The sequence below is a fragment of the Bombina bombina genome, chromosome 3 (assembly GCF_027579735.1).
Source record: "Bombina bombina isolate aBomBom1 chromosome 3, aBomBom1.pri, whole genome shotgun sequence".
Classification (NCBI taxonomy): domain Eukaryota; kingdom Metazoa; phylum Chordata; class Amphibia; order Anura; family Bombinatoridae; genus Bombina; species Bombina bombina.
In genome coordinates, this window is record NC_069501.1 from 477,518,239 (window position 1) to 477,545,972 (window position 27,734).

Sequence of the window (27,734 nt, forward strand, 5' to 3'; positions counted from 1 at the left end):
ATAAAAGAGATCACGGCACATTGTTATTACGTGATCATGATTATAATGCAGCTTGTGTTTACTATTTGGGTGATGTCACAACCTATTGTAGACATACCCCCTTGCAGCTAATTGGAAGACAGCATTTGCTGTAGACTACTCTCCCCAACAGTCCAGGTTTTCTGTATTCCCTTGGATGAGAGCAGGTAAAATAGCCTTCTTTACTAATCAGCTGATTGTTTCACCTGTGCTCTAGTTCAGATATCCACAAAATGTGGCCTGTTAGTGAGGCCTAAGGACAGGTTTGAAAACCAGTGCTGTAGACCAATCATTACGGATGTTACGAGAATACTATTGGTCATATCCGTGATGTTAGTTGAAGGGAGTATCGCCAATTTAGTTAAATACCGGGATGAGCGTAGGTCACTCAGGCATTGCCTTTTGTACTGCACACATTGATAAAGGCCCGTTTACGGGCCGGAATGCTTTTGCGTGTATTTGTTTTGGCTTGGATCCATCTCATACACATCCCCCAGACCGATACTGAGGTTCCAGTATATCGGCCAGGAATACTTGGGGGATGCGTCTCTGTGACGAACCAAGCATTTTGAATGAGTGAATGAATCCTTTGCTGTGGCCACCTAGTATATGTCTTGGGAGACATCATTTTCCATAGTGTAGCCACCGTTTTTGGATTTATCTTAGCGATTAATTTACCCTAACTATTGGCCTTAGATAAATCTGGTTTTAGTGATATTATAATCAGAATAATTTTTTAACTTTGTATTTAATAAAGTATTATTTTTTTTTAACAATTAGTAGAAGATGGTGCACCTAATCCACCATTCATTTTCTTTTTTTTTCTGTTCTTCTTGTTTTTTCTTTTCTGTTTGAGTAATTTGACATAGAGGGAAGGCGGCATCGAATAGGGGTAACATACGATTGTCTCCCCTAATTTGTATTCTTCTTAATATATGTACACAGTGCCAGTTATTTTCCTTAATTTTGTATTTTTTTTTAAATTATTAGGCACCATACGTGGATATAGAATGTATTTGACAGATATTTAGGTAGAATAGATGGATATAAATAAATATATATATATATATATATATATATATAGATATATATATATATATAGATAGATAGATAGATAGAGAGAGAGAGAGAGAGAGAGAGAGAGAGAGAGAGAGAGAGAGAGAGAGAGAGAGAGATACAAAACATGGAAGGGAACTGCACTCCAAGACCGGACCAGGTACACATCATGTGACTCAGCAACATCCAGCCCTGGGTGCTAAATAGCACTCCAAAAAAGCTGTGATGTCACCAGAGCCACAGGCAGTTAACCCCAGTCCGGAATGGGTGCAAGAAACAAGGGGGATTACAAACAAAAAGTAATACAACACATAGAAACACCCAGCACTCACCAGCTAGCTCACAGCTAAGATTAAATCACAACTGGAAAGGTTAGTTACCGCATCTGGCCAAATGGGAAAGTTCAGACACCACGTCAAGGTCCTTTCCTGACGTGGTGCCTGAGCTTTCCCATTTGGCCAGATGCGGTAACTAACCTTTCCAGTTGTGATTTTATCTTAGCTGTGAGCTAGCTGGTGAGTGCTGGGTGTTTCTATGTGTTATATATATAGATAGATAGATAGATAGATGATTCATAGATAATATGATTACTATTATATATTGCACGTTTCACCATTTTCAATAGTGTATGTTATACCCTAAGAGTAGTCCCTGAGGTGTTTAAACCTAGTAGAAATCACTAGGGGAAAGATAGAAGGAAGACTTTAAGAGCAAGATGAAAAAAGAGAACATATAAAAAGCACAATAAAGACAAATATAGAGAGGAATGGATAGGGAAGAGATTTTGTCTGAAGCCTCACTTACCAGGTTCATTGCCTGTGAAAGAAAAGATAAGATACATTTTGGTTACTATCTCTCTGCCCTCTCCAGACCAATATAAACATGCAAAAAAAAGACACATGCAAGAAATGTGTTATAGAGAAATAACAGAAAAGAGCAGTGCTGAGTAGACACACTGACATAGAGTGGATACACACATTGAAGAGACACACACATACTCACAGAGTAGGCACACACACAGAAATGATAGCTTTTTCTCTTCAGCTATTAATTTTTTTTGTCATTTAAAAAGAAATCATCTCTAAGAAACACTCATGTTTGAATTAGCTAGGCTACCCAGTGATATATATATATTATAGAGTCATTGGGGCCGAATTATCAAGCTCTGAATGGAAACAGCAGTTATAAAGCCGCGGTCTAAAGACCGCTGCTCCATAACTTGTCCGTCTGCTCTGAGGCCGTGGACATCAATCCACCCGATCCTAAACGATTGGGTTGATTGACACCTCCTGCTAGCGGCCGATTGGCCGCAAATCTGCAGAGGGCGGCATTGTACAAGCAGTTCACCAGAACTGCTTGTGCAATGATAAATGCCGACAGCGTATGCTGTCTGCATTTATCGATATGCAGTGGACATTATCCGCTATATCGGATCATGTCTGCTCGCACCTTAATAAATAGGCCCCATTGTATTGTAACATTGACTTAATTTCTTTATTTTCATAATTAACTATTTTACACACTGGAGTGTATTAAACTGGTTGCAAATAGCTCCTTTAGCTTTACTTTGCCATTTGAAATAGCTAGAGAGATTAAATAAGGAGGTTTGCTCTTCTGGAAGACTCTTGAGAACAATGGGCTCTTTCAATGAAACTCCCCCGCAGCTATTTCAAACACAACATTAAACCTAAAGGAGTAATTGATATGCATTTAGTTCTCTACAGTTCATATAACAAGTAATCGGAAAAACATTAAAAGGGAACATTTATAGCAGTATCCCTTTAACATTTTTAGTACAGTGTCCCTTTAAAAGTTCCTACATTGGACTTTGTTGAACACCTCAAATCTTTCTTTAACCTACACAGAAGTAAGAAAAAAATGCCTTGCTTAAAAGGGACATGAAACTCAAAATTTTTCTTTCATGATTCAGAGAATACAATTTTAAACAACTTTCTAGTTTACTTCTATAATCTAATTTTCTTTATCCTCTTGGTATCCTTTGTTGAACGAGCAGTAATGCACTACTGGAAACTAGCTGAAAGTCAGTGGCAAGAGGCATATATGTGCAGTCAGCAGCGTCTGACCCTACCTAGGTATACTTTTCAACAAAGGATACTAAGAGAAGGAAACAGATTATAGATCTAAATTGGAAAGTTGATTAAAATTGTAAGCACTGTCTAAATCATAAAAGAAAAAAAAAATGTGTTTAATGTCCTGTTAAAGCTCATTTCATGACACTCATTTAAAGGGATAATAAAGTCAAAATGAAACCAATTATGAACAAACCTTCTGTTGTTAATATTCTGGAGGTTTTTTTTATTTAACATTATTCATAATTTAAAAGTATTATCTTTAAATGAAACAAGGAATAGATTGTGTTTGTTAAAATGTAAATTGAGTATGCCTGAAGTTAGAAAATGGTTTACTTTGCCAAGTTACAGGACTATGAATTATAGTAGATTTTTATAATCACAGTCTGAATTTCAAATGAGTAGTAGATTATCTTCAGAAATTTCAAAGTTGCTTCCATTTTCCCTACACATTGTATCATACTACAGCCATCAGCCAATCGCAAAATAAATATATGTATATATTGGGAACTCAGTAGGGGCGGGTGCCTCAGAACGTGTGCATATAAAACAACTTCACATTTTGATAATGGTAGTGAATTATCAAAATGTACACAATCTTTTTATATGCACACTTTCTGGAGGCACCAGCCCCTACTGAACATTCACAAGAGTGCAAAGTTTATACGTACATGTGTTTTGTGATTGGCTGATGGCTGTCACTATACAGGAAAAATGGGATAAACTTTGAAATTTGCCAAAAGAAAAATCTATTACTCATTTCAAATTCAAATTAAGCACAAGTGCATGGTCTTTTATTGTGCATTTTGTCAATTATGCAATTATACTGTATTTAATCGTCCTTTAACACTAGAATCTGTTATGTGTCATTTGAAGCTGGTTATGGGATTAAAAAAATAATTTCTGGCCAATGCTACTATCTCATTCCAGGTGAAAGTTCTAAGGTGGGCAAGGGGTGCAAAAGCATCCTCAGTCTTCTATTTTGTACCCCACTGGGCTGAGCTGGTGGCTACAAAAGGTAAACATTGCCCATATCTTTTTAGGCAAAACACGCTCGCACCTCCTATACACACTGCTGATCATCACCATCATAACACCCATGACTTCACCTCCCCCCACACTAATAACGCCAAACACCCAGTACTCTCCCTACAACAGACTGTCTGGAACAGCCACTGCTCATACCCATTAAACTACAAGTACCTCCATTTCTATCTAAATTTTGTTTAGAGACTGTAATTATAATATAGCTCCACAAGATGGCAGTATATTTATTGTTTATAGTAGAAAGTGTTTTCTTGCTATACGCATCATGTGCAAAATCTTGAATGTTATTTTTTTATTTAAATACAATTTTTTTTAATTTTTGCATATTTAATGACCTCCTGTACACTGACTGAAGCACTATTGCATATGCATCCAATTGAAAATAATGGCTTAGGTGCTATAGCTTCTGATTGCTTGTATCATCGTTGCCTCCTTTGCCCGATCAAGATCAGAAAATTAGATATCAAACTGGTAACTTTAAAAATTAAAAATAATTAGACCATTTAATCACTAAAACAGCCATGTCGGCTAAATGGCTGATAACCTTACTTTAAACACTGACTTCAAAAATGCTATTTGAATAATGAATATATATTATTTATTATTGGTTACATGGATAAATAAATTATCCTACGTTTTTGTGTAACGTAACCTATATAAATGTATATATCTTTACTTATATAAACATTTAAAGTTATAAAGAAAACACACAAACACCTATGCTACATAAGCTTGCCAGTCTCCTTGTATGTTTTGAAAATTTCTGCTTTAATGTATGACCAAAACAAATGACAACTGCATTGGGTGTGATTTTGAACTGTGATCTTCAACATAGCAATCTGTATCTCTCAAATCTTTTGGACTGTTGATATATCCTTTAACAACTAGGCTGATGTTAAGGACTGAGCGATCAACAAGCCAGCCTTTCCTGGTCCTACAACTATAAGCCAGATCTCAAAATTAAAATGCCGTAACTCCATATACTATATTCAAGATAATAATTAAAAAAAAACAGGTTCCAAATTAAAAAAGTCCAGCTCAAATATCCACAAGAAAAAAAAATTACATTTGGTATACAAAGTTATAATAATCCAATACTGACAAAACCATATGCACATGCATGCGCTGAGTAATTTTTGTGCATAGGCATTTAAATAATGCAGCTTTAAAACTTTATGTATCTTAACTAATAGGCACATATACAGCCTTCTGTAAATTTTAATATGGCACGGCTGTTTGGGCTGTAGCCTTGTCTAAACATTTTCATTTGTAGCTTTGTCAACATATTTTGCTCTCTCTCAGTTAAAAAAAACCAACAGTTTTTTCCCCCACACAAATAAGTTATCAAACACTGAACTAATTTACTTCAGAGTAATTTAGATAATAAACAAACCTCCCAAATCTCAGCCAAAGGGGCCGTTTTATCACGGCCCGAATGGGGCCGTATACACCCGTTTCCGCGCAAGACTTTAGGCTCGCCAGAAACAGGAGTTAAGAAGCAACGGTCTTAAAAACTGCTGCTCCTTAACTCATATGCCTCCTCTGAGGCCGCGGACAGCAATCCGCCCGATCGCATACGATCAGGTTGATTGACACCCCCTGCTAGCGGTGGCATTGAACAAGCAGTTCACCAGAACTGCTTGTGCAATGATAAATGCCGGCAGCGTATGCTGTCAGCATTTATCGATGTCTGGCGGACGTGATCGCTACGGTGGATAATGTCCGCCAGATACTTGATAAATCGGCCCCAAAATGTTAATCTATTTAGAAGTTATAAGAATTTGAAAATCAGCCTTTAACCATGAATTTTCATTTCAACTTAAAATATAGTTGTATTACAGATTGTGCTGAGATTTAGAATTGCATTAAATTACCTAACTCCAGCATACTCTCTGTAATAATTTATAACCAAGCAATACTTAATATATCTATGATATACCAGCTAACTTCTATTATCAGAATCCCCACTGAACCAAATAAATACATATGTGTATGTTTCAAGATTGGTTGTAAATCCCTATTCATACTTTTTTTATTTGTATGTTACATAAAAATTCAATGAACATATATATTCAGAGAATTGAAATGATATACTATTAAGTTGTACTGAACCTAGCTAGTAAATATTTGACCATAATTGAAAAAAATAATACTGCATTACCCTATCAAGACATGTGTATGAATGCAACTGTATTAGGAGAGTATTGGCTGTTTAAACGGACAGTAAACACCTTTTAATTACAACATTTCTCTGCAGTCTTCCAATAGATTAACATATCAGCAGAGTATGAACATTCAGAAAGAGAGGCACTCTTCCAGGAATGAACAACAGATCAGTAGATTGTTCTATGGCGAGTTACCACCTAGGAGCACCCTTTTTTAGCCCATTTGTTATTTTCACATAGAAGAACTTTCCTGAATAATAGCAATCTGATCCGGCCTAGTAAAGTCAGTCCAGCCCCGAAATACCAGGCAATCCTCCTTTGAACAAGGAACATGGCAACCCCAGATGATTGTTTCTTTCTTCTGAGGGCCTTACTAGGCCGGATCAGACTGATATACTTCAGGAAAGTTCTCCTCTGTGAAAAGCACAACTGGGCTACAAGAGGCTGCTCTTAGGTGGTAACTCGCCATAGAACAAGCTACTGAGGTGTTGTCTGTTCCTGAGAAAGTGCTTCTCTTTCTGTACGTATTGGAATATTATTAGAAAAATTAACACCTTGTTTGCAGCAATTTTTTTTAAAATAAACTCCACCCACCGTTTTCCTTACTTGGAGAAGCCAATCTGGGTCTGGAGACGACAGGGCTTGCCAATGTCATTGCGTTTACAAAATCTCCATTGCTTGGCTTTATAAAAAAAAAAGAGAAATAACAAACTGCCAATTAGGGAGATCTATATGGCAAGGTTGGGCTTGTAAAGCCTGTCGTATGCTTTTTCAGTTTTCAAAAATGTATAATTTTCAGACTTAAGGCAAATGGGGCAAAATAATTAATGAAAGTATATTGCAAGTAATAAGTTGTTTTCCTATCCATAAATAAGCATTTTATATTGCAATATCAAAGTGTTTACTGTTCCTTTAATGATATCACGTATTTCTTAAAGTTACCGTAACATTGGTGTCAATCTTTCTATTAACATAAAAATGACATAATTATTTTGTTTCTATGTGAAATTGTGCATTTCCCCTGTTTTATTCTCCAGCACTTCTCTAATAGATGATTGTGAGACATTCAAGACACCTGTGAGCAATAATCTAGCACCCTTGTTATTCATGCTAACCATCCATGCATTCTGAAACACATGATCTTTATGCATTTGCTGCATTCTTAAAGGGGCAGTCTACCTGAAAATTATTATTGTTTAGAAAGATATATAATTCCTTTATTAACGATTCCCCAGTTTTGCATAACCAACACTGTCATATTAATATACTTTTTACCTCTGTGATTACTTTGTATCTAAACCTCTGCAGACTGGCCCATTATCTTAGTGCTTTTTACAAACTTGCAATTTAGCCAATTAGTGCTGGTTTTTGCATAACTCAATGGGAGTGAGCACAATGTTATCTATATTGCACACATGAACTAGCACTGCCTGGCTGCGAAAAGCTAATAAAATGTACTAAGATAAAAGGCGGCCTGCAGTGGCTTAGAAACAGGTAGAGATTTAGAGGTTATAAAGTATATTAATATAAAAATGTTGGTTGTGCAAATCTGGGTAATGAGTAGTAAAGGCGTTATCTATCTTTTTAAACAATAAAAAAAGCAGACTGTCCCTTTAACCAGTATCTCTTCCTCGCACAAACACACAGTAGGCTCAGCAATGGCTGTTAGAAAAAGAACACAGCACACCATAAGCATCAGGTCTGAGCAGCAGATTGCCCCATACCTTCAGCTTGGACTGAATTTCACGAGACCTACGTCTAGCAAGAACCTGCAGGTGGCTAGAGACCTACAGAGAGAAAGTGAGAAAGACAGCCAGGGAATAACAGACAGCCAGAGTGTAAAACCACAAAGCGAATGAAAGAGTTTAAGATGCATAGCTCGGGAGGACAAAGACTTCTGGGTAATGCAAGATACTGAAGACACAAGAGTGATATACGAAGAGGTACTTGATAAAAAGAGTTCTGTAATACATCTGGAAAACACAGGGTAGGGAGAGAGAGAAGTCAATAGTTAAGAAAGCAAACGGAGAACATTATAGCTTGTGCTGTCCACTTTCTTAAGACCTTAAAGAGAATAAAAGATTAGAGTTCTAGTCAGCATGCTGAGGTATTCAGGACCTGCAGAGAGACACGGATTTGTAAAAGTGAAAGAAAAAAATAATTCTGTGAAAGAAAGAAGACAGTCCAATCTTGTGCCAACCGGTGAGAAGGTAGGAAAGGCTACCAAGAGACAAAGGCTGTCTGAGAAGAGTGTGTGAGGAAAAAAAAATAGTCATATAGTTCTGAGGTATAGAGGCAGAGAAACTATTATTTTGCAAGTTGATAGACCTCGTACCTTAATGCCAACCTGGTACTCTCGAACCTTCTTCCTAGCCAAGACCTGGATGTGACTCGAGACCTGTATCAATTAAGGAAAGACACAGACTAACAATGACACTGGTAAACTTTTACATACAGAAAGAGAAGCAGTCTGCCAGGAATGAACAACAGCCCAGTGGTTTGTTCTATGGCCCGGTTAGCACCTGGGAGTAGCTTCTTTTAGCCCATTTGTGCTTTTCACAGAGGAGAACTTTCCTGAAGTATATCAGTCTGATCCCACCTAACAAGGTTAGTCCAGCCCTGAAATACTAGGTAATTCTCCTCTGAACAAGGGAAATGGCAAACTCGGACAATCCTTTGGGCCTTGTCAGTGAGGTGCAGCAATATCCCTCTAAGCACATTGGGTAAGGAGTCCACTTTGGTTTCTCCCAACACCCTTAGGGAGACTTTCCCAAGGGTTATAATACAAATTCATAAAGAAAGAGAAGCAGTCTGCCAGGAACGAACAACAGCTCAGTGCGTTGTTTTATGGCCCATTTACCACCAAGAAGTAGCTTCTTTTATTTTTTCACATAGGAGAACTTTCCTAAATTATACATTTTTTGAAACAAGGGAAATGGCAACCCCAGACAATTGTTTCAGCCTCTTTTGGACCTTGTCAGTAAGGTGCAGCCATATCCCTCTAAGCAGATTGGGCAAGGTTCCTAGTTCAGAGAAGGATTGCATGGACTGACCTTGTTAGGCAGGATCAGACTGATATACTTCAGGAAAGTGCTCTTCTGTTAAAAGCACAATTGAGCTAAAAAAAAGTCTGCTCCTGAGTGGTAACTCGCTATAGAACAAGCTACTGAGCCGTGTATTTCTGATAAAGCGCTTCTCTTTCTGTAAATATTTACATCCTCCCTAAGGATGATGGGGGAAACCAGATGTGGATTCCTTACCCAATGTGCTTAGAGGGATATTGCTGCACCTCACTGATGAAGCCCACAGAAAGCAGAAACGATTGTCTGGGGTTGCCATGTTCCTTGTTTAGAGGAAAATTGCCTGTTATTTTGGGGCTGGACTGACCTTACTCAGCGGGATCAGACTGATATACTTCAGGAAAGTTCTTCTCTGTGAAAAGCACAATTGGGCTAAAAGAGGCCACTAAGCTGTTGTTTGTTCTTGGCAGAGCGCTTCTCTTTCTGTATATATTGGTATACTTTTGCAATGACATTGAATCTCTAATAAGCAAATCACAATACACACTGTGACAGTAAAGGACGTCATGGATTACAAAGACAAAGATATAAAGGCACTAATGACAGGTAAATAAAACATAATAAGTGGACTTTTGATTTATTGTATTACCTGTTTTCTGGTCCTGGTCTTCCCAGTGCGCAGTTTGATATATCTTGCAATCAGCTCATTGCGTCCTGAGAGTGAAAAACAGACACATTACTTATTGTAGCCTTCCATAAAACATATAAAGACATAACACAGCATCTTGTAAATTACCAGACTGATTTTTATTACTAGAATGTGATCGATTCTTCAAGCTACTTGTCTGCTATATATCTGATCCTCTTTTTGTCATAACACTCATATACCCAAGAAAAGCAATACTAAGGCAGCACTCCCCATCATATACAGGGCATGCACACAAAAAAAGCATTTTTTTTTTTTTTTTACCAATTTAGAAGCCAAATACCAGGGGTCATACTTTTCTAATATTGCATGTATGTCTCTTTAATGAAAAAATACACTTTAGTGAGAACTTAAAGGGATATTCCGGTCAGAATTTAAATGCAGATAGATAAATTACATCTTTGGATAAAAGCATATTTACAATATACAGTACATGTATTAACAAAAATGCTTCTAGTAAAAGTTATCACTGTTTTAGTGTTAACATTTTTTTCTGCACATGCATAGCTAGATATTCTCAGTGCACTAATATTTCAAATACTGCAGCTACTCAGAGCTCAAGTGGGGCTTGTATCATGTCAGAAATTAACAAACTGAGTCATTAACAGATGGTGCAAGCAACTTAGCCTCTCTGAGCAAGTGCTGTGTTTAAAATGCTGGTGCACAGAGCATACTTAAATACACTTTTGAAACAGCTATAACTTTTATTAGAAGTATTTTTGCTAATACATGTACATTACAAAAATGCTTCTGTTCAATACCGAAATGCACCAATGTAGATTCCAATTGTGGCTGGAATGTCCCTTTAAAGGAACCTTAGATACAAATTGGAAGCTGCATAAGACTGCAGCTTCATAGCTGATTATCATTTTGTAATGAATTATGAAGATTTATGTTGTCAAATAATATTTGATAATAGTAGGAAATCAGAAAATTGTTTAAAACTGCATGCTCTATCTGAATCATGAAAGAAACATTTTGGGTTTAATGTCCCTTTAAACACAATTTTCAACAAACACACCCACTTTTATTTCTCCACACTGTAACGAAATGTATATATTTTTATATACACACATTGACATGCTTATACTTATATGACACATTCATATACTTAGAGGCTCAAAGTCTCTAGGTGCTGAAAGGCATCCTACTAACTTTAAAGGGACAGTCTAGTCAAAATGAAACTTTCATGATTCAGATAGGGCATGTAATTTTAAATAACTTCCCAATTTACTTTTATCATCAAATTTGCTTTGTTCTCTTGGTATTCTTTATTAAACGCTAAACCTAGGTAGGCTCATATGCTAATTTCTAAGCCATTGAAGGCTGCCTCTTATCTCAGTACAGTTTAACAGTTTTTCACAGCTAGACAGTGCTCACTCCTGTGTAGTTATTTATGAGTCAGCACTGATTGGCTAAAATGCAAGTTTGTTAAAAGAACTGAGATAAGGGGCCGTCTGCAGAGGCTTAGATACAAGGTAATCACAGAGGTAAAAGGTATATTAATATAACAGTGTTGGTTATGCAAAACTGGGGAATGGGTAATAAAGGGATTATCTATCTTTTTAAACAATAAAAATTCTGGAGTAGACTGTCCCTATTGTATATTGCAGATTTCTACCCTAGAATATATCTACACCTAAACTTCTAGTATTCTCAGTGCTACTACAAACAATGATTTTGCTTGCCATGAGTAGCAATACAGATAATGCAATTTAAGGTTATCCATGGCAGAGGAGACTGTGTGGGAAATACTAATGCATGAGACAAAGTACATAATCATTTGAACTCCAGCCACTCTGGGTGAAACTGGTACAACATATATGATTTCAGAGATATTTTACAGCAAAGCAACAATATAGAGAATGTATATTACAACTATGTTATAGTTTTATTAATTAAACATTTTGGGCTATTTATTTCCCGCTCACATGTTAAATTTGCTAGCAGTGAGCGCAAAAAAACAGAATTTCGAATATCGTGACCGAGTGAAAAATGGGGGGAAAAATAACCCTGTGCGCAAACCCGATCATGTTTTTCTCAAGTGTGCTAACCTGACATGAAATATTAATATGATGTGGTTTTTTTTGGTAAAATATATTTCTATACTGAGAAAGAAAAGACATATTTTTATATATATATATATATATATATATATATATATATATATATATATATATATATATATATATATATATAAAAAAACGCTCCCCTATGTAAAGGACATTGGAATGTGAAATATTTAAAGTAAATACCAAGTGTAACACTTTTTTAAATATGAATATTGCATAAACATGATTTTACATGTTTTCAGCTACTTGACTGTAAAGGGTTTCAATGCACTTTATATATATATATAGTCTGTTTATGTATTTATGTATTTATATGTGTATATATTTCTCAATACATATATACACATATAAATACATATGTACACACATTAAATTAAATTCCGTTCAAGCAAACACATTTACTTTCATCTTGCAACAAGCACGCTATTTCCGACGCGCACACTATAGCCCTTATCGCTAGTGTGCAACATTTAGAGCGCCACTCCTAATATCCCTTTATGGGAGTTACATTTTCATTGTCACTTTATCTAAACAAATCACAGAAGCCAGTGAACTGCGGCTCCTAGAATTGTACCTCACGTTCCTAATTGTACACACCTTAATTAAAATAAAATGCTAACCATCATTTGAGCCTTCAGTGAGTCATAATCTTTTTGCTGGTGTTGTGTGTATATATATATATATATATATATATATATATATATATATATATATATATATATATATATATATATGTGTGTGTGTGTGTTTTTATGTGTATATATGTGTTTATATGTTGGAAAAATGGCTCCAATAGACTTGCTCAATGCAGGGTTGCCACAAACCTTCAAATCTGTAAAGAAAAAAAAAAAGCAACTTCTGCGAAGCACAATAAAACGAGTTATACCTGTATATACAACCACCCTTGTCTAGCTCCTCAATGTTCTTCCCGTCTTCTAAGTGTATCATTCATTTATAAACCCTTAATCAAGTTCCTTCTTTTCTTAGAAACAAAAATACCTGCAGTGCCAATTAGCATAATTTTACATGAGTAATTATACTGCATCACTCAGAAACTAAAGCTGCTAGGAAGATTGTTTAATAGGCATTTGTTTAAAATTAAATTCCAACACACTATGAGCTAAATTACAAGTGGCGCGCTGTTAGCGCAGGTCACAATAAGCAATATAGTTTAATTATAAATTTCATTTTAGATTAAAGTGTTTATTTTAATAGGACATAGTAGCAAGGATTTAGGAAATACATACATGACCTCTAGATTACAGATGCAGTCTAAACCAGAAAAAAAAAAAAAATCAATGCTTTGTAGCAGATTTACCTTTACTATTACTTAATGGCATGAAAGGGGGGCAATAAAAATAATAACATTATATTGCAAGTTTTTTTTTACTAAACATAATTAAATACTTAAATAACTTATATTACAAAGCTAAAGTGTTCAGTACAATGTTTTAAAGTAATCCCTAATCGTAAAAAGGTTGTTTGAAGATCTTCACGTTCCTAATAATCTGTTTTTTTGTTATTTCATAGTTTTCCATTTGGTGGTGCTGTTAATCCAGAGTAGCATCCCATTAGCAGTGTGTAGATACACATTATTTTTTATCTTTAGTTTAGAATGTTCATTATCAGTGGATATATATTCAGAATATTTACACGGTGCAGCATGTTCATTATTAGTGTATAAGTACTCGCTATTAATATATAGAATTCCGTTCCCAGTACATAGATAATCTGATTTTCATAAAGTGCAGCATTTTTATATTATTATGATATGTGTACATAGTAATACGTTATGCAGTGCTGTGTATTCATTATCAGCAGATGTCTGATAATGTTCATCATTATATAGTGTTACTACATAATTATTAGCATTATACAGATACTCTGTATTTTCATACAGCACAGCACATATCACTGTCATTATATTGTGTAACATACTTTTTTTTATCACTTTAAATGTATCTAACACAACTCTTTAGTGCATAGAATTCCTCATTACTGAATTAATATACAATGATATAATATACTTAATAGCTGTACATAAGTATATAAAGCTTATCAGAATTATATCCTTTGCTTTGGTAATATCAGGGGTTAATTCTTAAGGCTGGTGTTAATATCAGTTTGGAACACCCCCTCCCTCCCAGTCTCTGACTCATCCCCCCCCAAATTACCACATTCTTCAAATTCCAGGCCCCTGACAGAACAGGTCCGGCTGCCTATAAATAACAAGAAGAGGAGGGGGTATCTACCAGCGAATCAGAGGCCAGGTTTTATGTGCCGGCGGGGGAGTGAGAAGGTTGGTGTCACTCACGCCAAGTTATGCTACACCTGTTGCCCCTCTCGCTCCCTTTCTAACATCTTGCCCCAAGGGTAGTGGTTATGATGTCTACCAGAAAAGCTTATTAATTCAGTTTGTCATTTTCCCTCTATCTCATATTTGCATTTGTTTTGTAAATATGTATGTGAAAATGTATGTGCATCTATCTATCTATCTATCTATCTGTTTAACTATCTGTCTATCTGTCTGTCTATGTATATGTCTCTCTATTTATGTTTCTATCTATATGTCAATTTGTTAATCTATCAGGGAAGCTGTATCTATCTGTCTATATCTATCTGTCTATATCTATCTGTATCTATCTGTATCTATCTATCTGTATCTATCTATCTGTATCTATCTATCCATCTATCTATCTATCCCACACATTTTCAATAAGGAACCACACTGGATTCTCTAAAATGCTTAACATATTTTAAAAAGTTCCATTTGTCAAACCCTGTTTTAATAAATATCCAGTAGGTAAAACAATACTTGTTTATACCCGAATTTCAAATAAGCAGTTCTATAGACCACACGCCTACATTCTTTCAGTAACAACAGCTGTATAGAAAAGGAGCAGTCTTTGTTTTCCAGATTATTACAGTTATAGTTAGTTATAGTGTCTTAAGGGGAAGTGGGGAGATAGATAGATAGATAGATAGATAGATAGATAGATAGATAGATAGATAGACGGACAGATAGATATGGATGAAAAAAAAAAAATACTTTGCTCTCCTTTTCATGACCACGTGTAGATTTCTTGAGCATTATATGACAAAAGTGTTTCTAACAATATACAAAAATACTTAAAATCATTGTTGAAAACACTGCTGCCATATAGTACCCAAGACACGTGCACGCTCCTGAGCCTATCTCAGTATGCACTTATGGATAAGAGTTAAGTTTCAACAAAGGAGACAAAGAAAAGAAGAAATTTTGATAAGAAAAGTAAATTGTATATTTTTTTAATCGTAAACTCTATCTGAATCCTGAAAGTTTAATTTTGACTTGTCCCTTTAATGGAAAATTAGGTGAAAACTATAAACTGGTATGACCCAAACTCCAGTAATGGTTACTACAGAGGTGCATACTGAAGAATTAACTTACCTGTTTTTAATATGAGTCAGAGACTGATCTTATAAAACAGGTCACACCTACAGCGTTTTCTCCAGAACCTATTTTGGGCACGATTATGAGTGGAGCGCTAACTGTTACATGCAAGCGATATCTGATTTATTGCGTCTGTTGTGTGCATCGGAAGCAGCGTGTGTATTACGAGTTAAAAGCAAACAAGATCACTTGAGCGCAATTGAATTTAACGCACGTCAGGTTAGCGCGACCTCAGAGCTCTGGTTAACTGTTACGCTCAAATAAAAAGTTGCACAAAACACATTAAAAATACATAACAGTACATTTCTCATAATAACACCATCTAATAAAATTATTTAAAAAAAATATTGCACAAAAAAGTTATAAAGGCTCAAAGATAAAAGGGCAGGCAAACACATAAATATATATAAATATATATAAATATATATATATATATATATATATATATATATACTGTATATATATATATATATATATATATATATATATATATATATATATATATATATATATATATATATATATATATATATATATATATATATATGTGTGTGTGTGTGCATTGGAGACCTTTGCAGTCAAGTAGATGAAAACATGTAAAAGCATATTTATGTTATATTCATATTTAATAAAGTGTTATAGTGGGTTTTTACTGTAAATATTTTACATTCCAATCTTCTGCACATAGCAGAATATGTTCTAAGTATTCTTAAATAGATATTCCTATACATATATATAATTATATATATATATATATATATATATATATATACACACACATACATATACACACATATATTGTACCAAAATGCCATCAGATATATGTAGAAATATTTATTAATGAATAAATAGAATATATTGGAGAACATTGGAATGTGAAATATTCATATTTTCATGCTAGCGCACTTGAGAATATGCGTTCACTGTTGGATGTTACTAGTTGCCACCCTCCTAGCCTTAAGAAGGCATTGCTAAAATCACAATTCAAACGTGTGGTCCGAAATAATACTGACAAAGTGAATAAGGAACATCAACTGGTGGCTATGCAGAACAAATTTGAACAACAGGGTTATGGATCCAGTCGGTTAAGACAAACACTGTCAGAATCAGTGTCTATGACCCAGGAACACGCTCTGTTGAAGGTGGATGGAGGAGCAATAAACCAGAGAATGATCTTCACTACTACATTTTCCCCTGAGAAAGTGGGGTTTTCCAAAACACTGAGGGAACATTGGGACATCCTATCTAGTGACGCATCACTGCCATTTGCCACAATGGATACACCTATGGTGGGATTCAAGAGAGGTAGATCCCTGAAGGATATCCTATTGAGACCGGATAATAGTGACAGTTACATGCCAACTACATGGTTAAGCACCACCACAAAGTGTTGTTTCCAGTGTAGTGGATGCATTACCTGTGGTGGCCTAACACAGAGCAATGTTTTCACACATCCTTGGTCCAACAAAATGTACTACATACAGCATAGGGTCACCTGTACAACCACATTTATTGTGTACCTGCTTCATTGTCCTTGCAGCAGGTTTTATGTGGGTAAGACCCAAGATGACCTTAGGATGAGATTGGCTAACCACCGGTCAGCAATCCGTAAAGCCATTAAAGTGGGGGATTCTGACCAACCGGTGGCTAGGCATTTTTGCACTAACAGACATGGGGTCTCTGATTTGAGATAGATACATTATCATTGACCATATCCCTAGATGTACTAGGGGAGGTGATAGAGCCAAACGTCTACTGCAAAGGGAGTCCCAGTGGATTTTTAACTTGGATACTATGTATCCGAAGGGACTGAATGCGTATTTGGATTATCGTTGCTTTTTGTAGTGACATTTGGACTCTATCCCTGATGGTTTTATTAAAACTGCCATGTATCTGGAGGAAACTGTTTGGTACTATTGTATCTAGAAATGGTTTAGGACTAGATGGATTATCAGTAATCTATGTCAACAAATAAAAATGTGGGATATCTGTTAGTTTATAGCATTAGGATTGTAATTGATTATCTAGCAATAGGAATAGGTGGTATGGCAAGGGACTGTAAATATTATCTCTTGGTTAAGCTATTGGTGGTAAGGTTACAACATGATTACATGTCATCAGTATGTAGGTATTATACTATAAAGTCATGAAAGCTGAGCGCTAAACAGTTATGTTGGGCAGCGCTTGTCGGTTAGTCAGATACGGTACAACATGTAATAAGTAGAAATGTATTAATTACAATATATGCTTTAGGCTGGTATTCCCTAATAGAGGATAATATGTACCGTAGACTAGACTAGCTAATTTTCCTTGTTGTTCCATGCTGTGTATCTATCATGGTTTGCTAATATTATGTGTTTACACTTTGCATTTTAGTTATGTCCCACTCAGCTCTCCATAGGACTGTTCTTTCATGCGTAGTTGCGCTTTACGGACGCTGTGGAGTTTGCCGGCGTTACAGCACGGTGGAGGGAATAGAAGATAAAGGGTGAGTTGTTTTGTCTGATTTGAAATGGTCTGAGGACGGGGGAGACCCTGAAAACGTTAACCGTTGCAATAAATATTTTGATGTGAACGGCGAGTGCCTTCCTTGCTATTACTGTGTGTATATGTATATGTGTATATATATATATATATATATATATATATATATATATATATACATACACACGCATATTGTACCAAAATGCCTTCAGATATATGTAGAAATATTTATTAATGAATAAATAGAATATATTGGAGAACATTGGAATGTGAAATATTCATATTTTCATGTTAGCGCACTTGAGAATATGTGATTGGGTTTGCGCGCGAGTAGGGTATTAGGTCTTTCCCCCCCTTTTTTTGCTCCATTCACTTATATGGGTGAATATGTTAATGCGTACAATATTCTAAGTTCGGCTTTTTGCAAGCATCAGGTTTTACTTTTAACTTGTAAAACGTGCGCTAACTGACGCGTGCAAAAAGCTTACTTCTAGTTGAGTTAGCACGCGAGCGGTAGCCTTAAATACCGCTCCCCTTTATCTGGCCCTTTATGGACACACTACCCAGCTAATTTTACTGACCACCCGGCTAAAATTTAACCCAATATGAAGCTAAAATGAGAAAATATTGATTATTTTCAATGTTTGTTGCACAAATTATCACTAAATCAACTTACGTCAATTGATGCAATAAATTTTTGCTTTGCATAGCTTCATTAACATTTATAAGTAACATAAAATGTTATAATATTGCAAGATATTACACTGCTCCCACCCAGCTACTCCTAATGCCACCCAGCTGGCACTATTTTCTGTAGAGAAGACTGGACTATAGGCATGTTAGCATGTTTAGGAACATAGTACTTCATGAAAGCTCTGTTCTTACAAACTGATGCAAATTCACAAAACCATCAAGACTAATAAAACCATTCCTGGTTCACAGCACCATTATTATGATTTATTATTATTATTATTAAGTTGGAAATGGTTAACTGACACTTCACAATAGACAGTAGGGGTTAACAGACACCACAGGGCCTGTTCTTTAGACCATGCCTATATTTCTGTCCGTCCCTTGTGTTCCCTACTAGTGTCCCTGTCCTATGTAACTCTATCTACAAACACACAGCTCCTACCTAAAAATAACCTCTCAGAGACATATAACTACTGACATAGGGATTAAGAACCACAATATAATACGAGTACAAGTGTCACTTCTGCCAAATATATTTAAAAAAAAAAATCCAGCAGTTACTCACTTGCTATGTCTTGATTTTGTTAGAGAAGGGGACAGGCAAATGCCCATGGCCGAGAAGCTTGGGCACACACCGAGAGGTCAAAGACAGGGCAGAGGCAAAGGACACATAACGGTTCCTCGCTCTTCTTCATTTACAACTATGTCATTTTTTTACCGCTATTTTTTAATTTTTTTATTATTGTTGCCATTTCAGATTTTACTTTATCTGTTTATTTAGTATATATATATATATATATATATATATATATATATATATATATATATACACTGCTCAAAAAAATAAAGGGAACACTTAAACAACACAATGTATCTCCAAGTCAATCACACTTCTGTGAAATCAAACTGTCCACTTAGGAAGCAACACTGAGTGACAATCAATTTCACATGCTGTTGTGCAAATGGGATAGACAACAGGTGGAAATTATAGGCAATTAGCAAGACACCCCCAATAAAGGAGTGGTTCTGCAGGTGGTGACCACAGACCACTTCTCAGTTCCTATGCTTTCTGGCTGATGTTATGGTCACTTTTGAATGCTGGTGGTGCTTGCACTCTAGTGGTAGCATGAGACGGAGTCTACAACCCACACAAGTGGCTCAGGTAGTGCAGCTCATCCAGGATGGCACATCAGTGCGAGCTGTGGCAAGAAGGATTGCTGTGTCTGTCAGCGTAGTGTCCAGAGCATGGAGGCGCTACCAGGAGACAGGCCAGTACATTAGGAGACGTGGAGGAGGCCGTAGGAGGGCAACAACCCAGCAGCAGGACCGATACCTCCACCTTTGTGCAAGGAGGAACAGGAGGAGCACTGCCAGAGCCCTGCAAAATGACCTCCAGCAGGCCACAAATGTGCATGTGTCTGCTCAAACGGTCAGAAACAGACTCCATGAGGGTGGTATGAGGACCCAACGTCAACAGGTGGGGGTTGTGCTTACAGTCCAACACCGTGCAGGACGTTTGACATTTGCCAGAGAACACCAAGATTGGCAAATTCGCCACTGGCGCCCTGTGCTCTTCACAGATGAAAGCAGGGGCACACTGAGCACATTTGACAGACGTGACAGTCTGGAGACGCCGTGGAGAACGTTCTGCTGCCTGCAACATCCTCCAGCATGGCCAGTTTGGCAGTGGGTCAGTAATGGTGTGGGGTGGCATTTCTTTGAGGGGCCGAACAGCCCTCCATGTGCTCGCCAGAGGTAGCCTGACTGCCATTAGAAATCAAGATGAGATCCTCAGACCCCTTGTGAGACCATATGCTGGTGCGGTTGGCCCTGGGTTCCTCCTAATGCAAGACAATGCTAGACCTCATGTGGCTGGAGTGTGTCAGCAGTTCCTGCAAGACAAAGGCATTGATGCTATGGACTGGCCCTCCCGTTCCCCAGACCTGAATCCAATTGAGCACATCTGGGACATCATGTCTCGCTCCATCCACCAACTTCACTTTGCACCACAGACTGTCCAGGAGTTGGTGGATGCTTTAGTCCAGGTCTGGGAGGAGATCCCTCAGGAGACCATCCGCCACCTCATCAGGAGCATGCACAGGCGTTGTAGGGAGGTCATACAGGCACGTGGAGGCCACACACACTACTGAGCCTCATTTTGACTTGTTTTAAGGACATTACATCAAAGTTGGATCTGCCTGTAGTGTGTTTTTCCACTTTAATTTTGAGTGTGACTCCAAATCCAGACCTCCATGGGTTGAAAATTTTGATTTCCATTTTTTAATTTTTGTGTGATTTTGTTGTCAGCACATTCAACTATGTAAAGAACAAAGTATTTAATTAGAATATTTTATTCATTCAGATCTAGGATGTGTTATTTTAGTGTTCCCTTTATTTTTTTGAGCAGTGTATATATACACACACATACACACACACATACATAATCACACACACACACACATAAATAAATAAAATTAGTGGTGGTTATTCTGTAAATAAACTATTATTATGAGCTGAGTTTCTCGAGTGATTACAATGCAATATTGTATCAGTAGTAAAAAAAAAAAAAAAAAAAAAAAAAACTTACCGCCACAAACAAGTTTTCAACAGAAAAGTTCCCGAAAAGAACTTCCGAGAGTTAACTGCCAGTTTTCGAAATAGAAACTGGGAGGTCTCCCCAAAACCGCCAAAATAGTCTATTCACAAAGTGCAGAATTATATAACATAATCTTAGCGCCAACTTTATATAACACAGAACGCCACTCCTCGCACCACTGAGCGGGTCTTTTGTTTTCCTAAGCGCATCGCAGCACGCTGTCTAGTCACTGCCAACCCGATCGCGCCATTAAACTGAATGTAGCTCGCTCCCGCTCTGGTAGCGAGTTACATTCAGTTTAATGGCGTGATTGGGCCGGCTGTGACTAGACAGCGTGCCGTGATGCGCTTAGGAAAAAAACAGAGATGCTCAGTAGAGCCAGGTGCGCCGTTCTGAAAAATTCTACTTAGTGAAAAAAAATCTCTGAAATACTTTGTTATATAAAGTTGGCGCTAAGATAATGTTATATAATTCTGCACAATGTGCAGAATTATATAACATTATTGTGTAGGTTTACTGCCCCTTTAAGGTAACAGCAAAGCTCTATTGTTCACTCCGCAAGGAAAAAACTAATTTACATGTGTTATATTCATCTATTGTCATCACAAGACACCGTCGACACTTAGTGTCCGTATGAATGCCATATGTATCTTAGCAGGATAGACATACTTTTATTGGCACCTCTGGACAACAACTACAAATGGAGTGGTTTTATATTTTATATTTGATTGTATTTCTCACTCACACTGGCGTAATTGTTACAAACAGTACAGGTGTTACCAGATAATTTCCTTTCCTTCTGTACAGGGAGAGTCCACAGTTGCATTCCTTACTTGTGGGAAATACTGAACCTGGCCACCAGGAGGAGGCAAAGACGCCCCAGCCAAAGGCTTAAATACCTCCCCCACTTCCCTCATCCCCCAGTCATTCTGCCGAGGGAACAAGGAACAGTAGGAGAAATATCAGGGTGAAAAAGGTGCCAGAAGAACAAAGTTAAAATTTAGGGCCGCCCATCGGAGAACACAGGCGGGAGCTGTGGAATCTCCCTGTACAGAAAGAAAGTAAATTATCTGGTAAAATAATAAATTTATGTTTTCCTTCTTAATACAGGGAGAGTCCACAGCTGCATTCCTTACTTGTGGGAAATTATACACAATCTCTAGAGGACACTGAATGCTAACGGGAGGGCAAAAAGGAGAGGCTGCCTACATCTGAGGGCACCACAGCCTGCAAAACCCTTTCTCCCGAAGGCTGCTTCAAAAGAAGCAAAAACTTGTTAAAATTTTTTTGAAAAAGAATGTAAGGAGGGCCAGGTAACCGCCCTATAAATCTGATCCATAGAGACCTCATTTTAGAAGACCCAAGAGGACATCACTGCTCTCTTAGAATGAGCCGTAATCCTCTGAGGAGGCTTGTGTCCTGCTGTCTCATATGCCAAGCGGATGAGACTCCTCAACTAAAAGATAAGGAAGTCGAAGATGCCTTTTGACCCTTACGCTTCCCAGATAGATAACAGAGAAAAAAAATCTGTCTATTCCTATGTAGCCTGAAGATAGAACTTCAAGGTACGAATCCATATTATGTAGTAAACTTTCCTTCGATGAAGAAGGAATAGGACATAAGAAAGGAACCACAATTACTTGATTGAAGTTTGACACGACCTTAGGAGGAAATCCTAACTAGGTTCGTAGAACAGCCTTATTATTGTGGCACACCAGATAAGGAGGGTCGCACTGCAAGGCCGCCATCTCAGAGACTTCTGCACGCAGAAGAATATTAGATGGAAGGAATCTTCCAAGATAACAACTTAATGTCAACCTCGTGCATAGGTTCAAAAGTAGCCTGATGCAAAACCTTAAGAACAAGATCTAAGCTCCAACGGCCAGATCGTAGTTAGAACCTAAACAAAAACTGTACATCCGGAAGCTCAGTGAGCCTCTTGTGCAGTAAAACAGACAGGGCTAAAACTGTCCCAACAAGGAACTAGCTAAGAGGCCCTTCTCCAGACCATCCTGGAGGAAGGAAAGAATCCTGGCAGACTTGAATAGTGTGCCAGGACAAACCACGGTCTTCACAGAAGAAGGAGGTCCTCCACACCTTATGATAGATGACAAGGAACCGGCTTACTCGCTTGAAGGAGAGGACCATAACCGCTCAGAAAAACCTCTCTTGGCTAATGCTAAGCGTCAATCTCCACACAGTCCGCCTCAGAAAATTAAGATTTGATAAGGTAAAAGGGGCCTTGTTCCAGTATATCCCTGTGACAAGGTAACCCTCATGGATGGGAAGACGACATCCCCACAAAACCACAAACCATGATCATCTCGGTAGCTACGGAGCAATTAGTATCACTGACGCTTGTTCCTGCTAGGTTCGAGCCACCACTTGAGAAAAGAGTGATATGGCAGAACAAGAAAAAAATTGTATTGAACCTCCAAGTCTCCGGTAATGTATACATTAGCTCCACCTGAGGAACCCGAACCACAACCCATCTGTGGGTAACTTGGTATTGAGACGGGACGTCTCGAGACTTTCATCCGGCATCCCCTCCAGTTCCAAATATCTGAAAACCCGTCGGATGAAGACCTAATCCCCAGAAACGGGAATGTCTGTAATGGACATCCGTCCTAACTCATAACTTCACAAGTCCGATAGAAACGTCCTTATGTCTATGAAGGCTAAAATAGCATCCAGAAACCCACCCTGGTGCCTTACACCAGAGAACTCTGGTCTAGATATTCTTCCATCACTGAGGAACGAGGAAGCCAGATGAAATCCCTAATGGTCTTCTATCGAGACAATGACGATTTGAACCAGAATCGTATAGACAAGGGAAGATACCGCTAGATCTGGATTCTGGCAACTGCCAAAGAATCCCTAGATTCCTAAAAGGCTCTAGAAGCAGTAGCAAGACCAAAACGGAGCAGCAATCTACTGGAAATGCTGGTCCAGAAATGTCAACCTTAGGAACTGGAAATGTTCCCTGAGGATGAATGAAAAAGTATGATATCCTTCCTCAACAGTGGTCCTGCACTGCTCTTCCTGTATCAAGGGTAGAGTGGACCATATAGTTTCCCTCTGGAACGAAGAGACATGATCAGCTTGCTTAAGTACTTTAGGACCCAAATAGTACGGGAGTTCCCTCCCTCTGTGGGACCACAAACAAAACAGTTTGAATAATATCTCAAACCTCACTCTGCGATAGGCACCGGGACATGACTCCAAAGGAGAAGAAAACCCGCACCCACCTGAAGTGGCTTCCCTCTCTCTGTCTGGAAGACAGGGTCAAGAGAAGGAAACTGTCCTGGGAGGCTGAGATTTAAAGCCTACCTATTACCTCTAAGACCCATGGATTCTTTACGTCCCTGAAACAAGCGTCTGAAAAAAGCCATAGTCTGTCCCAACGCGATCCAAGATAGGACCTGGGACTGGCCCCTTCTGCCAACCTAGGTTCGGCGTGCCTCAGCTCTGCTTGAACTTATTCCAGGACTGAGTCGGCTTCCAAAAACTCAGGCTTAGCGGAGGTCTCTGACGCTGGGCTTTTACCGCACTAAAAGAATAAGACAAAGAAATTTGTCTCTCAGATTCGATTTTTTTCATCAAACGGTATAACTGCAGAATAGCGGAATCAAATGAAACCTTTCCCTCAAGCAGAAGAAAAGATTAGATTCAGAAGCCATATCTGTCAGAGCCCTGAACAGAAAAAACCTGAAGCCCTAGCCTTGGGGCTGGTAATCTGTGAAAGACACAGATAAAAGAATTATAAGCTCCAAGGTTTTAATTCTTTTTCGAAAATATCGAGGGAACCCTCACCTCGAATCGAGACAGAGATGCTTCAATAGGAAGTCTCTAAGTTGTCAGTACATAAATATCCCACGTGATGAAACATCTTCATAAAAAGAGTTTCCTCTTATAACCAATAGCTCTAAGAATAAACTATCCTTAAACAGAATAGTAAAACGATAGGCAAGCGCACAAAGTGTTGGCCAAGTAGGGATGGGAAACGACACAACCCCCCTAAAGATCCCAGAACTGGGAATCTTAAAAGGGAACAGACGAAAGGGAAGAGGATCTCCATCCTCCAATGGCTGTGGCACTCACCACCTCCTCTGACCCAGACAATATAGAGAAAACTCGCTCCTCTCCGTAGTCACTCGGTCAGGAATAGTGACCACTCCCGGTGCGCCATGCAGGATGGCCCCTGCTAAAGGAAAAGCGTGCCAAGCTTAATAAAACTGTGCAGCTCTCAAAGTAAAGGAGCAACCTGTACATTCCATATCAGCCTATGAGCCCAAAACATCTCACACATTTAAGCAGCATAAATCACATAAACAAATATGATTAATACCCCACTGTTCAACAATTCTCCTCAGGAGATATTAACCCTTGATTCCATAAAGATAAAGAAGTCCCACTGTGACCCTGTATTCTAGCGTTAACATATGTGTAAAAAAAAGAAATTTATATGTACAGTTATGGCCAAAAATATTGGCACCCCTGCATTTCTGTCAGATAATGCACCACTTTGCCCAGAAAATTGTTGCAATTACCAACGTTTAGGCATTCTCATGTTTATTTATTTTGTTTGTATTGGTATGACACAAAAAAGTGGAGAAAAAAAAAAGGCAAAGCTGACACATTCCACGCAAAACTCCAAAAATGGACTGGACAAAATAATTGGTACCTTCTCAAAATTGTAAGAAATAATTGCATTCCAAGTTTGTGATGCTCCTGTAATTTGTAATTAAACTCATCTGTAACAATTAACAGGTGCTGACAATATAGAAATCACACCGGCAACCAGTTAAAATGGTGAAAAATTGACTCATCCTTATTGTTGTGTGTCTCTGTGTGCCACACTGAGCATGGAGAAGAGAAAGAGCAGCAAAGAATTATCTGAGGATTTGAGAACAATTATTGTGGAAAAGCATGGACAATCTCAAGATTACAAGTCCATCTCCAGAGATCTTAATTTTCATGTCCACATTGTCAAGAAGTTTACAGCCCATGGCACTGTAGCCCTTTGCAGTTAGGTAGATGAAAAATCATATTTATGCAATATATTTTCATGTTGTGTTTGCACATATTAGAATGTGTGATCGAGTTAGCACAAATTAGAATATTCGATCGTGTTTGTGTGAGAGTGGGGTGTTAAGTGTCCCCCCCATTTTTTATTCTCCATTGACTTCTATGGGGAATATGTGAACAAGCACGTAAAATTCTAAGTTTGGATTTTTGTACTCGACGGGTTACCGCTAGAGCGAAAAGTTGTTATACGAGCACAGAAATCTTTAATTGAGTGTTAATTAACCCTCCACGTAATCTGGCCCTAAATGTCTCAAAAGCATGTGTTATAAAACCAAATACTATACATAAAAAAGAACAACACGGAAGGGGCGCCAATGGTGCAGATCAATGGAGATTCTGAAGGTGTACCAATATAATATGATCACAGGGTACTCACAATAGGTGAAGGCATTCAATTATGCCAACAGAGGCGGGCTGGATTTTGGCAGCAATCCAGCTGGCTGAGCGAAACGGCAGCTCTCTATCAGCATCCAAACGGAGAGAAACTAAAAATGTAAAACAAAGTATAGAGGCGCCAATGGTGCAGATCAATGGTGATTGAGGACACCACAATACCCCAAAATACACAGGATACTTACATGTGGTGAAGGCAATCAATTATGCCCATAGAGACAGGCTGGATTTCACAGCAATCCAGCTCGCTGTTCCAAGGTAGAATAACGAAAGGGTGGGTGTCAGAGTATTATTACTCTAAAGTAGCATAGCAAAAGGAAGTACCATACATAACACTAGGAGTGGATTTGGTAAAAAAGTAAATTTATTAAAAAATATAAAAAGTAGTACCACTCATCTCAGTGTTAAAAAAGTATATTATACATAAGGAAGACATGCGACGCGTTTCTCAGATATACTGTTTCCTCAGGCATCTCCATATCCCTCGCACCTCCCCACACTCCCACCACATATGTATGTAGGAGCCAATTTCCCCACAACCCCATAGCATAAATTGTTCCCATGTGGGAGGTTCTCACTGGGGTCAAATACCACCTAAATATAGTCTTCATAGTGTTCTCCATTAAGTCTGCATTGACTAGCCCTTTGTCTGCATTTTGAAACATTATCTCCCATTATCTCCCATTTTGAAACATTATCTCCCCATTATGTTTAGCTCTTTTTCCAAAGCTAGCATTATGGAAGATTTGGTCCTATTCGGAGGGGATTGTAGAGCTAAATAGATTCTGGATATGGAGTGTTTGGTTCTAGAAGGACTACTACCACACCACTCCAGAACTGTGGAAGTCTTACTCAGGGATCTTTTTTAGAAAT

At 37.8% G+C, this 27,734-nt stretch overlaps 1 protein-coding gene across 8 annotated transcripts in view; it reads right to left on the reverse strand.

The window, feature by feature from the left end:
• The window catches only part of TEAD3 (TEA domain transcription factor 3), a 159,401-nt gene that overhangs the window by 27,247 nt on the left and 104,420 nt on the right, over positions 1-27,734 (reverse strand). For 4 of the 8 annotated variants that reach the window (XM_053706799.1, XM_053706800.1, XM_053706797.1 and 1 more), the window contains 4 exons: positions 10,046-10,110; positions 8,712-8,774; positions 8,101-8,163; positions 1,879-1,890 (listed from right to left, as the gene is read on the reverse strand). In XM_053706799.1, the coding sequence (XP_053562774.1) occupies positions 1,879-1,890; positions 8,101-8,163; positions 8,712-8,774; positions 10,046-10,110 (203 nt within the window). The remainder of the gene's footprint in view (positions 1-1,878; positions 1,891-8,100; positions 8,164-8,711; positions 8,775-10,045; positions 10,111-27,734) is intronic. The other 4 variants (XM_053706802.1, XM_053706801.1, XM_053706804.1 and 1 more) reach the window with 4 other exon arrangements.